General features: G+C 40.4%; 1 protein-coding gene across 2 annotated transcripts in view; it reads right to left on the reverse strand.

The window, feature by feature from the left end:
- LOC106093200 (transient-receptor-potential-like protein) overlaps window positions 1-14,126 on the reverse strand; it is a 102,013-nt gene that overhangs the window by 3,016 nt on the left and 84,871 nt on the right. For both annotated transcript variants that reach the window (XM_059369108.1, XM_059369107.1), the window contains exons 8-13: window positions 10,620-10,893; window positions 5,127-5,519; window positions 4,641-4,836; window positions 4,228-4,392; window positions 1,375-1,594; window positions 939-1,299 (exon numbers count right to left, since the gene is read on the reverse strand). In XM_059369108.1, coding sequence (XP_059225091.1) covers window positions 939-1,299; window positions 1,375-1,594; window positions 4,228-4,392; window positions 4,641-4,836; window positions 5,127-5,519; window positions 10,620-10,893 — 1,609 coding nt within the window. The remainder of the gene's footprint in view (window positions 1-938; window positions 1,300-1,374; window positions 1,595-4,227; window positions 4,393-4,640; window positions 4,837-5,126; window positions 5,520-10,619; window positions 10,894-14,126) is intronic.

The raw sequence follows: 14,126 nt of genomic DNA on the forward strand, positions 1-14,126 counted from the left end.
AACTCGACAGATGCGACCATGGTGGAGGGAGACTGAGGGTCATATACATGTCGCTTCTCAATCTTTGGTAAGTCTTCTGTTCTGAAATGGGGTGCCTGGAAAGAAATGCGATAACGAGGAAAGTCTCGTCATTCTGTAATTCTATAGAAACCTTAATTGGCTGACCAAACTCTCTCCTGTGACAATTTCTTCCCGTTCTGCCCGGTTCGCTATCTTTTGTTATTCCCACCACCAAAGGATGGGGGTACATTCTTTATGTCATTCCGTTTGCAACACAACGAAATATCTATTTCCGATACCACAATCTATATATTCTTGATCGTCGTTAAAAATTGTATATCGAAATAGACCAATATACCAATTTAAGATCTGAGATGCATTAAAGCCACATTTATTGTCCTATATCACTGAAATTTGGGACAGCCAGTTGTGCTAGGACCCTTGATACCACTGTCCAATGTGGCCCTGATCGGTCTAGATTTTAATATAGCTGCCTTATATACATATCTCCCGATTTAAGGTTTTAGGCCCATTAAAGGTGAATTTATTAAACGATTTCGCTGATATTCAGCAGAAATTCGTATCGAGTTTGGTTAAGATCGGGTTATATTTGGATCTAAGCTGCGTTACGCTCTTCTGCACTCGTGTTTAATATGGCTCAGATCGGTTTGTATTTGGATATAGCTGACATATAGACCAATCTCCCGATTTAGGGTCTTGGTACCATAAAAGGCACATTTACTATGTAAGGCTTTTGGACATCCCTACTGTTTATGATTCAGATTGGTCCATACAGGATATAGCTACCTTATTAATATACCAAGAACTTAAGAATCTTCCTATAAGCAAAATTTAAATTTTAAATATACGTCTCCCTTTTATAGTAAAGGTTAAAGCAATAGATTTTCTCTTTTCTGTCTCCACTTCATCCCACTTACTTTTTAGCCTCCTCAATTGCCTTGCCCAATTGTTCTACATTCTTGGCAGCTTCCTTGTTGCTGCGTCCTATTTGAGAATTTTTGAGAGTGCCTTGCAAAACCATGGTCCATTTATGGGCAGTTGATTGGGCTGCCACTTGACGAGCAACTCTTTGGAAACGCTGCTTTGGTGTCTCTTGGGCTGGCCGCGAGGCAACTTTTTCCACCCTAATCTCATTCATATCACCATAGCCGTTGACATTAAAATTGCCATTGCCATTGCCATCGCGAGCATTCTCATCATTGACATTATCGACGGGGGCCAATTGGAAACCTTTCATTAGACGACGCTCCCAGACTTTGGTTTTGCGGGCGCGGCAAGCTGAAATTAAAAATAAACAACCTCATATTTTTATTTCATCCTTTTTTACAAACTTTTAATTTCCGCTACGCTTACGTTTCTCCTTCTTGGCTGCCGATGTAACATCCATGCCACTATTTTCAAATATCTCCAACATTTCATAACGCATTGTGGATATTTCACTCTTGACCTCATTGATGTCATCCTCTGTCACGGGATTATCTTCGAACTTGCGATGTTGGGCAGCTACATAACGCCATACAAGCGAGCGCATGATGTTTTCGTAAGCATTTCCCTGCTCCTTGGCATGACGTTTCTAAGGGACACCAAACATAGAACCAAACAAAAACAATAGGAGACTAGAATCAAATATCAAATGGGTTGTCATGTTTTCGAGAATGGTGAAATATAACCAGAATTACCATTTTTGGGATTTAATTACAAAATATTTTTTGGGTGAAAATCAAATTTCAAAAAACCCTGTCATTCAAATAAAGCTTTGGTTTAAATTCGGATGTTGTATTAAAAATTCTCAAATCAAATTTAAAATTTATTCCTAAAATCGGACAATAGCTGCTCACAGACCACTATGGCCCGATTTATATCATATGGGGTGAAGACTCGATAGGTCACTGTACCAAATTTTGGGTATGAAATACGTCTTAACGGGTAAAAGAACTTAAATCGGAGATCGGTCTAACAGCAGCTATGTCAAAATATGTTCTGATCTGAAACTTATTTTGCAGTGACGTACTGGAGAAATTGGGTAGTATATGAGATTTAAACTATAAGTTAGCTCTAACCAATGTCTAGTGAGTAAACACTAGAACTACTCATTGATACACATTTCCCGGGAAATTCTCCAACGGACAACGTGGCGCCAGAAGAGGTTGTCACTGCTAAGCATTCGTCGGAGGCCATTAGGGAAATTGTGTCTGAGCCGAAAATCCTTAGGGCGATACGATATTTCGACTACTTTAAGTCGCCAGGTCCTGATGATGTGTCGGCGGTTGAATTACAAGCAGTGTCTGATAGACTAATTCCTTGCCTTAGGGAGATATATTCTGCTTGTGTCAGCATGTCATATATACCTGTGGGATGGAAGGACACGAAGGTCACTTTTATTCCGAAAGCAGGAAAACCGTACCACACGAAGGCGAAAGATTTTCGTCCTATTATTCTGTCATCCTTTATGCTGAAGACCCTTGAGAGATTGGTAGAAATATATCCATATCCCATACCTGATAGACTAATTCCTTGCCTTAGGGAGATATATTCTGCTTCTGTCAGCATGTCATATATAGCTGATTGATGGAGGGACACGAAGGTTATTTTCATTCCGAAAGCAAGAAAACCTTACTACACTAAGGCGAGAGATTTTCGTACTATTAGTGTGTCATTCTTTTATGCTGAAGACCCTTGTGAGGTTGGTAGAAACATATCTTAGGGCAAAGAACCAGATCAATTTGGCTCAGACCGGCCCATATTTGGATATAACTGTCATATAGTCCGATATCTCGATTAAAGTTTTGGGTCCATAAAAGACGCATTTATTTTCCGATTTCGCCGAAATTTGGGACAGTGAGTTGTGTTAGGCCCCTTGATATCCTTCTTTAATTTTGCTCAGATCGGTTCAGTTTTGAATATAGCTGCCATATAGACCGATCCGCCAATTTAGGGTCTTAGGCCCATAAAAGCCACATTTATTGTATGATATTGCCTAAATTTGGGTCAGTGAGTTGTGTTAGGTAAGTCGATATTCTCCTTCAATTTCGCTTAGATGGGTCCAGATTTGGATATAGCTGTCACATAGATCGATCTCTTGATTTAAGGTTTGGGGCCCATAAAAAGCCCATTTATTGTCTTATGTCGCCGAAATTTTGGGACAGTGAGTTGTGTTAGGCCCTTCGAAATCGTTTTTCAATTTGGCCCAGATCCGTGCAAATCGGTCATATAGACCGATCTCTCGATTTAAGGTCTTGGACCCATAAAAGACGCAATTTTTCTCCGATTGCCCCGAAATTTGGTACGGTGTGTTGTGTTAGGCCCTTCGACATCCGCCTTCAATTTGGCCCAGATCGGTTCAGATTTGGATATAGCTGCCATATAGACCGATCTCTCGATTTAAAGTCTTGGCCCCATAAAAGGCGCATTTATAATCCGATTTCCCTGCATTTTGACACAGTGACTTATGTTAGTCTTTTCGACTTCCTTGTCGTATATGGTTCAGATAGCTAGCTCAACAACAAAAATATTTTGTTCTACAAAATTGAACAATGACTTGTACCAATTAGACCACTCAAATCCCGTGCCGAATTTGGTCCAAATCGGACCATATTTCGATATAGCTGCTATAGAGACTTAAATTACGCATTTTTCACCGGATTATGACGAAAGGTGGTTTACATATATACCCGAGGTGGTGATTATTCAAAGTTCGACCCGGGGGAACTTTACGCCTTTAATTTTTCACTTAAGGGTCAAAAATGAAATAAGTCCTTGAAATTATGAAACTGTTTACAAAATGTTGGACTTATTCCCTTGCGCAATAAGTCCCAAAATGTATGGTGTTTATTTGGGTCTTATTTTATTTTTTTGGGAGCTCTTTCATTGGGGTTTATTTCATGTAGCCAAAAATCGGCCAGGCCGAATTTAGCACGTTCTTACTTTGTAAACACTGTAACGTTTATTTCAACAGGCAGAGAGTCAGGACTTGATCCCCGCTATGAAATTTACCAAAATTTAAATTGATGATTTTTTCATTCGATATTTTCTGAGATTTTTTAGAAAATGATGTCTCACATTTCTTAAAAAAAAGGATTTCCATAAATGTTGCTCTTATTTATGTAGCTTTTTCTTAAAAGTAAAAGTCTTTTTCCCCATTGGCAACACTGGTCTAACCAAAGCACAGGATGTTAATGTCTAATGTCGAGATTTATTTCCACATACCTTGGAACGCTTGCGATCAATCTCTTTGCTCGATTTCCTAAACAATCTAATGAGCCACTTAACAGAGGGCAAAATATTAAAGGGTGGCGGTAGGGTGGAGCTGTCATCAAAAAAGCTCATCCATAGCTTGGTACGTGCAAACTTCCACTCGGTATCGGAATGTTCCTACAAAAAAGAAAATGAAAACAAAACAAAAAATCGCAAAAAACAAACGGATTTACTCCGCACTCCACATGGCAAGGCAATCGTAAATTGGAAAATTCCTACAATCCCCTTGAAATGCACGTGCCTAAATTTTCAGCTCGTTTAGGTAGTCCTTAACAACTCCTATAAGAGACTTGTATTGTTTTGCCCTCCCTTTGTTCATTTCAGCAGTTTCGAGGGGATTTGGTCTTGCTAACAGCTAAACTTACATCAATCATGGCATAGGAGTTGGACATCATGGCGATTAGCAGATTCAAGAGCACTATCACATTGATGACGCTGTATGAGCCGAACATGAGAAGACCCCAAAAACGTGTGTAGGACTTAATGCCAGTCAGTTCGAAATCATCCAGGCCAACCATGCCGAAACTGGCCCAAAACAATGACTGGGAGGATTCAAACAAACTGTAAGAGGCAACAAAAGAGAGAAACAAAAGTTTTAAGTTTTCTGTCACATCATCAATTTGTTAATAAAACAACAACGAAAAAATTTCTAAAATTGTCACTCAATTCAAAACAAGCTGAATTTTCAAAAGAATGACAACAACAACAACAATAATTTAGGAAGTAATTATCCTTGTCAAACTAACTCCCTCACCCACTGCCTTTTGAGTTGCCTATCTCTCTGAAATGTTTTCAAATTTCCCAATTCATCATCATTCCACCCCTGGGTGATGAAACATCCATTGACTTACTTTCCAAATCTACGCCATTTCATACACGAATCCGAATGTCCTGCCCAGTCAGCCTCTCCATCAGGCAGGACATAACATTTACTTTTCTCCAAATCAGCAAAATACCACAACAATTGATTTAGGCCACAGGCAAAGGCAAACAGCACCAACGAGTAGATGAAGAAGAATTTCACAATGTCTATGACCATGCGCCCTAATGAGATTTGCAAGGGTCCCAAATGCGGATTGATGGAGAACAGATGCACCAATTTCAAGGCAGAGAAAACATTGGCAGCAGCAAACAGTCCTTCGGCTATCAGTTGTGGATCAAAGTCATTCCATTTCTCGCGCGGCACATATGCCATTTTAGGATCCAAAGCAATTTCACGAGCTTGTTGGATATAAGCCAAGGTTCTGAAATGAGATTAAAGAACAAAAGGTAATTTTTATACGAAATTAATGATATTTTTGTGAGAAAAAAGGATTTTTCAAGAAATTTTTGCTCAAATTTTTTAATCAAATTCTGAATCACTTCCTCCATAGGATGTGGGTATACAAATTTTGTCATACCGTGTGCAATTCATCAAAATAATGATCAGAGACCTAACATGGTATATATATTCTAAATCGACTTGACACTCCAATTCGACTTAGCCATGTCCGTCCGTAACTTCTGAAGGGGTAAAAATATAGCTGACATAAAAACTTCCGATTTAGCTTCTAGAGCCTCTAGAGGGCGCAATTCTAACCGATTTGACTGACATTTTGTATGGTACTCTGAGAAACCAAGCCAGCCATCCCGCAATGGAGACTCCAAACAGTGTCTTGCGGAGGCATGGCCACTGAGTCTTCATGGAGGACTGTGACTTCCAAAAGTCGCTGAGAATGGTAAGGAGCCACCCTCTTACGCCAGAGTGGCAAGGAAGCACAACAGAGTGCGCTGACTTATGCAGTCATCAATATCGGCTGTCATCGGTCCCAATTGGAGGATCTGGTTAACGATCGGATTTTTCAACATGTATGGAACTCTGTAGAGAGCTCACCCTTACAAATGATGAGCTGCGAGTTTAGAGAGGACATCTTTACGCTGCGTGCTGTGAGAAAGGTGGATATCCCCCAGCTCACAAAGGCTACGGTCTTCATCATGGGATGGGGCAGTAAATTTGCAACGAAACGCATGTTAGGATTCTTGGGCAAGCAAAACCAAGGTTTGGTCGCAGAAAAGTGGGTGGTTTTCCACAGGGAGGAGAAGGAGGAAGGAACTCTCTTTGTGGTTGGCATTGGCATGGCGCACTACGGGAGCAAAGCTGCCCTTTTCAAGATTGGGAAGATTAGGATAGGCAGAAATTTTCATTCTGCTACATAAGGCCGTGCAGTGGCAGGAGACTTAACACCGCTCAACAAACAGGGGGCTGAAAACGAAACAATCACGGCATCTCTCAATATTGGAAAGAGTAGCAGAAGCAAAGATCATAAAACAAAATATCACCAACTTAAAGATTCGGAATACTGGGATAGGTAAAGATCCTAATATTGAAACATGCAACCCAACGAACAGGGAGCCGATACTTTCACCTACTCCCAAGAAGCCCATTTACTTAAGATTTGGAAGGCTAAGATAGGCAAAGATCCTAGTACTGAACATTAGCCAGTTCAGGGAATTGATACCCAATATAGCTTAACGAACAGGGACCCGACGATGGAACCATTACCGACTTTATAAAAAGTCGGAAGACTAGACTAGGCAAAGAAACTAAAACGATGACATCAGTGACAGAAAAGTCAATGCTGTCTAAAGAACGGGGAGCAGACGATGAGATCATCACCTACTCCCAAGATGCCCATTTACTAGAGGACCAATGATTGAGGTAATTCAGATAAACCTCCACCGGAGCGAGACTGCAACACACGCTCTGAGGGAGAAAATCAGCAAGGGCAAGATCCAAATTGCCATAATTCAGGAGCAATGAACGATCCGGAACAAAGTTTCTGGCTGAACCATATCAACTACCAATTATTCAATGCTATCACTGATTCTCGGCCGAGGACCTCCGTTATTGTTCATAAAAATTTGAATTATATATTTTCCCCAGTGTTGTCAACGTCGGATACAACAGTGGTGAGACAGGAAGACGGTGGAGCATACCTGGCAGCACTTTATCTGCCTTTCGACTCTCCCACATCGCCACCCACGTCGGAGCTACAACGACTGGTGTGGAAAGCAAAACAGTCAGGAAACGAGGTTCTAATAGGGTGCGATGCGAACTCTCACCATATTTGGTGGGGTAGTACCAACTCTAATAAGCGGGGCCAAGCCCTGGAAAAGTTCTTGAATACTAACGACCTAATAACACTTAATATTGGTAACACCGCTACCTTTGTTAATAGATTAGGGAGGAGATATTAGATGTGACTATATGTTCCGAAAAGCTGATAGATGAAGTTCAGGATTGGAGGGTCTCCATGGAACACTCTTTCTCTGACCATCGCTACATTAGGTTTAGAATAAAACGGCCAGCGCCAAATCCGATAAGCTTCCGGAATAACTAGAAAACCAACTGGACAAGACTCGAAAGGCTACTCAGAAAACGACTTGGGCAAGATAATTCAGATTGCCCAAGCATAGAAGAGATTGACGACTGCACTGGTGGGATCCTTCGAAGATAGCTGTCATCTTCGGGAAAGGAAATCAGCCCAAGAAAAACACTGGATGACCGCGGATATTAGCAATTTTGGAAAGGAGGTCCGCAGACTTTTTAACAGAGCACGTCGAAAAAAAGCGTAAGTTTATTGGGATGTGTATTACGCACGGCTCAAGCAATATAATAAGATTACCAGAGCAGCAAAACGTTTCTCTTGGAAGCTTTTCAGCGAACAGGTCGACAGCGTTAATGACGCCGCCAAGATAAAAAAGTTTCTCTCAAAAACCCATGTCCAAACTGAAAATGAGAAACAACGTAGAACATGTTGAACAACGACGGCTTTTGATGAAAACCCATTTTCCAAAGGATACAGGATAAAAACTCGCGGAAACACTGGAATCTACGAATCATGAGGTTGATCGAAGGTTGGTGAAGGAATCCTTGAGGAGCTTCAGACCATTTTTTGCCCCTCCTATGGGTGACCACCATAAATGACCTATTACGGATGCTGAAAGGGTCTTGCATATGGCATATGACTGGGCTAGACCCAGAGGTTTCAATGTTAACCCAGAGAAGACTGAAATATGCCTGTTCACGAGCAAGACGAAGGTGGGCCAATTGAACGCACCACATTTCCCCAATAAGACGATTTCAATATCTGACAAGGTCAAATACTTAGGTGTGATCTTGGACAGAAAACTGAAATGGAAGTGTCACATTCTGGAGCGTACTGAAAAGGCTCACAGTTGTTGGGCACTATGTAGACGGGCCGAAATGGGGCCTAAATCCGACGATAGTCCACTGGCTCTAGGGAGCGTGATTAAACCAATACTTAATTACGCCTCAGAAGTTTGTTGGACTGCTATGGAGAAAAAGAGCAACGAAAGGACCATATAACATGTTCAGAGAGAGAATCACGCCCACTAGGGCACTGGAGACCATTCTAGATATCCGACCCATTTACATACAGATTAAGTGGGAGGCAGCCACTGCGGCTATGATACTTAAAGTAAAACTGGTCATCATGGCACTTATTATCCAATTTGCAGAAATTTTTGAAGTGGTATTTTTTCTATTCGGCCCGATCAAACTTAATACGCTTTTAATGGTTTTAATATAAATAATATTTTGCGTTTGTTTGGAGACCACCGTAGCGCAGAGGTTAGCATGTCCGCCTATGACGCTGAACGCCTGGGTTCGAATTCTGGCGAGACCATCAGAGAAATTTTCAGCGGTGGTTTTCCACTCCTTATGCTGGCACAATTTGTGAGGTACTATGCTATGTAAAACTTCTCTCCAAGGAGGTGTCGTACTGTGGCACGCCGTTCGAACTTGGCTATAAAAAGGAGGCCCCTTACGATTGAGCTTAAACTTGAATCGGACTGAACTCATTGATATGTGAGAAGTTTGCCCCAGTTTCTTAGTGGAATGTTCATGGCCAAAATTTGCATTTGGATTTGTTTGTAACACCAAAAGGAAGAGCGGTAGAGCCGTTGTTAAGCATACGGAGCAACTCAAATTCATATTCTGAATTACAAACAGACAAACTGACAAACTTTTAAGTCTCGACCCTCTTTCTTTTGAATTTCATTGAAATCGGTTCAGATATAGCTTCCATTTATATGTATCTCCTGATTATCAGTTCTGGAGCCTTTTGCAAGCGTATTTATCGACCGCATAATGTCTTCATCTATGACTTTTGCTGGAGTACGGATTTTTGTTAAAATCGGTTTAGACTGAGATGTAGCTCACATGTTAGTGTTCATCAGTTATTGTGTTGTAATTTTACAATGTGGTCATGTGAGGATTGGTTCGATCCTCACAAATATTGCCACAAATGATTATCTTAAGAATGATGTCAACATTCTTTTATTGAATTTTATCGAAATCGGTTCAGATACACATCGCCTATTTATACCCTACACCACAACTGTGGTACAGGGTATTATAACTTAGTGAATTAACTGGAAACACCCAAAAGGATGAGAGATGGACCCATTGATAAGTATACCGATCGACTCGAAATCACTTTCTGATTCGATTTATCCGTCTGTCTGTCTGTCTGTCCGTCTGTCTATGTTAATTTCTGTTCAAAGTACAGGACGCAGTTTTCATCCTATCGACTTAAAATTTAGTACAGGCATGTTTTTTGGCCTAGAGACGAAGCCTATTGAAATTGGAAAAAATCGGTTCAGAACTGGATATAGCTCCCATATATATATATATATATATATATATATATATATATATATATATATATATATATATATATCGGTTCAGATTTAGGAATAGCTCTCATATATATGTTCGTCCAATTTTGAGAAATATTGCAAAAAAGTGTTCATTTGTTAACCGATTCTGTCGAAATTTTCCAGGAAGTATTTCTATGACTCTCAATGTAACTGGTGAATTTCATTGAAATCGGCCCAGATTTAGATATAGCTGTCATTTAGGAAAGTTTTATTACCCATTTAAAAACCTATGCGGAAGTCCAAAAAAATGGGCAAGATTCATAAATAAATACAGTGGCATTGCCGAGTTTTCTATTGGGTTGTCCAAAAAGTAATTGCGGATTTTTCATATAGTCGGCGTTGACAAATTTTTTCACAGCTTGTGACTCTCTAATTGCATTCTTTCTTCTGTCAGTTTTCAGCTGTTACTTTTAGCTTGCTTTAGTAAAAAAAGTATATTTGATTAAAGTTAATTCTAAGTTTTATTAAAAATGCATTTGCTTTCTTTTAAAAACTCCGCAATTACTTTTTGGGCAACCCAATACTTATGGGGTATAGTCGGCACAGCCGGACTTTTGCCTTTCGTTACTGATTGAATTTTAAAATATTAACTTGTTCGCCCCACACATCTCCACACTCACCTTAAACACACCACACTGATGTATAAGCTATTCCGTAGGAAATCAATAAAATTCCACATATTCCTCAGATAGCACTTCATGCCCACACTGAATATCTCCTGGACCTCCTCCCACATGAAGCCGAATAAATAGAGAACAACCAGTAGCTCTAATTTGGTGGGTCCACGGCCACGCTGACGCATTTTATCCTCCATGAGTTGGTGTTTCATGTTGTCGGTACCAAGGATACGTATCACATCTTCATCGGCTCGCTGTGAGACCAGTATAAGGATAACTGTTGAACATTAAGGGAAACAAAAAAAAGAGAAGGAAAACAGAATTAAACCACAGGGCTGTAATGACAAATACAGTGTGTGTGTGTGTGTGTGCGTGTGTTCACAAAAACAAAAATGTAATTTTATATAAACAGAAAAAATGAAGTGAAAAGAAAAGAAAAACGCTAGCGAATTATGGTAGATTGGCCATATTCATATGAAGATGTCATTACATTTCTTGCGAGACTCATAGCCTTTTGTATATTCAGTGTGAGTGGGACTGTGTACACCGGACTTGTTGTGAATGGGTTGTTGCGTGTCTACCACCAATATCAATGTCTTTGTGTGCATGGACAACACACAGCCACATCGAAATCTACATCAACTGCCATTATTTGCAGTCTTGCTTCGCTCAACTCCTGAGGGCATTTCAAGGATCACTTGTGTGTACAGTGTTCTTCATTTGGCCAAAGCGCTTGTTATTGTGCTGCCACAATCTCTTTTGTAAGTTTGAGTTCGCTATTGTGTAGATGATGCGATGATGCGTACCTCTATACATGTGTGTGCATGTGTTTGTGGGTGTTGTTAGCATTTTATGCTTCTGGTCAAGTACAAGGGCATTCTAACTTTCAGTTTAAGTTTTATGCACACACTCATATCCCTATACCCCCACTCACACACTCACAGCCATACACATACTACACTTTAAAGACAATAGCTTTAGTCTATGATATGGTTTTCGTTTGCGTGTATGTGGCTTGTTATGCGGTAATGTTAGTGGTCATAGCATTAAATGTTAGTATTATGTGATGGCTTAGTGGTTGTCATATGCACAAGCATGAGTATGAGAGTGCGTGTGAGTGCTGCTGTATTTGCCTTGGCCAGTCGAGCAACAAGACTGATAGATAGAAGGAGATAGAGAGTGTCAGTCTTAATACAAAAACACCAATGTTAAACATTCTTCCGGTATCGTTATGGACGACTCTGCACAATTTTCATTGTGCAGGTTACAGCCATCGGGCACAGTGAAGTAAAAGAACTTAGAAGTTCGGCCGGGCGAAATCTTGGATACCCACAAACCATGGATTTTTCTAAAAATTGGATAATGTTTGACTTTTTTGGGACCTCAAGTAGTGATCGGGGTATGGATATATATGGGATTAAGTTAGTGACCATATGAGGCAATCATATTGGCCGGATCGAATCGTAAAGGGTGATTTTTTTGAGGTTAGGATTTTCATGCATTAGTATTTGACAGATCACGTGGGATTTCAGACATGGTGTCAAAGAGAAAGATGCTCAGTATGCTTTGACATTTCATCATGAATAGACTTACTAACGAGCAACGCTTGCAAATCATTGAATTTTATTACCAAAATCAGTGTTCGGTTCGAAATGTGTTCATTCACCGTTCAGCGATGAGGCTCATTTCTGGTTGAATGGCTACGTAAATAAGCAAAATTGCCGCATTTGGAGTGAAGAGCAACCAGAAGCCGTTCAAGAACTGCCCATGCATACCGAAAAATGCACTGTTTGGTGTGGTTTGTACGCTGGTGGAATCATTGGACCGTATTTTTTCAAAGATGCTGTTGGACGCAACGTTACGGTGAATGAACACATTTCGAACCGAACACTGATTTTGGTAATAAAATTCAATGATTTGCAAGCGTTGCTCGTTAGTAAGTCTATTCATGATGAAATGTCAAAGCATACTGAGCATCTTTCTCTTTGACACCATGTCTGAAATCCCACGTGATCTGTCAAATACTAATGCATGAAAATCCTAACCTCAAAAAAATCACCCTTTTTATACGCTCCACCATTTGTCAAGTTATTTGCCCGATATCTCTTTATATGCAAACAAAGGACAATGGATAAGAATTGCTATGCCATTGGAGCTATACCAAGTTATGAACGATTTGGGGCCATACTTCGTTTGACTGTTGTGGACCAAAGTGGAAGTCATTGTGCAAAATTTCCGCCAAATTGGATAATAATTACGCCCTTTAGAGGCTCAAAGTATAAACTTGAGATCGGCTTATATTAGAGCTTTATCAGGATATAAACTGTTTTAGACCATACTTAGCACAGTTGTTGAAAGTCATAACCTAACAGTTCATGCAACATTTCATGAATCACATTTCAAAAATTGAGGCTTCTTAGGATATAAAAATCAAATCCAAGGACTAGGGCAGCTATAATCAAATGTGAGCCATTTTCATCTTGGCGGCGTCATTAATGCTACCGACCTATTGCCAGAAAAGCATCCAGAAGACACGTTTTGTCGCTATGATCAGCTTATTGTATTCCTTGGGCCGTGCGAAGTACATACACCAATAAACTCCAGTTTTTTTACGATGTGCTCCTTTATCAACTATGCGGACCTAATTTAAAAAATTGTTTCTCTATGTGAACAAATACCTTCGAAAGACCACACTATTGTTCTCTCAATGTCTTTTTTGGTCGGACAATTCAAAGTTTGCCCAAGTTTTCATCTGAGTAGTCTTCCGTATTTTGCCCAGTTAATTTCACCGTATTCCGAAATTTTAGCGGATTCAACGCTGCCCGAGCTGTTCTAAGCCTAGTGTAGCGGTAGTCCGAGAAGGCGTGCCCCATGGAGGAGACTTATCTGGATGACCTTAATCATCGGTCCTACACTCAATCATCGTCGGCTCACTGCTCGTAACAATGAGTTTCCTGTCATCGCAATGCACAGTCTTCTCTATATTCATCAAGACAGCTTGGCTTGACAGTTGTCACGAACACTTGGTCAATGTTCACTTCAATGAGAGTTATTTCCTTCTCCTCCTCCATGAGGTAGACCTCCCATATCTCGCGAATTTGCTGCCCCATCCCCTAATGAAAGTCGTCGCCTTTGTGAGCTGAGGGATGACCATCTTTCTCCCCAGGTCGAGCTTTGCACACTCCGAGGGAGTGGAGATACTCCATCGAGCTTTTTGATTGACTGATGATTGACATTCTGCTGACGTAAAGCGCAGCATCAAAGTTTCCCCCTATATTCGCACCTCGTAATTTGTATGGGTGGACCCTCTTTAAAGTTCCACACATGTTCGTAAATCCGCTCGTTAACCAGATCCTCCACTTGAGACCGATGATCTGGTAGAATCCTACCGGATCATCGGTGACATCGATGACTGACTGCATGCAACTTGTTAGACCAAATAATTTAGACCAAAATTCGTACTTATTGTGGGAGGCATATAGGAAATCGCTGTGCAATTTTAAGATGACC

This window comes from Stomoxys calcitrans, chromosome 5 (genome assembly GCF_963082655.1).
Source record: "Stomoxys calcitrans chromosome 5, idStoCalc2.1, whole genome shotgun sequence".
NCBI lineage: Eukaryota > Metazoa > Arthropoda > Insecta > Diptera > Muscidae > Stomoxys > Stomoxys calcitrans.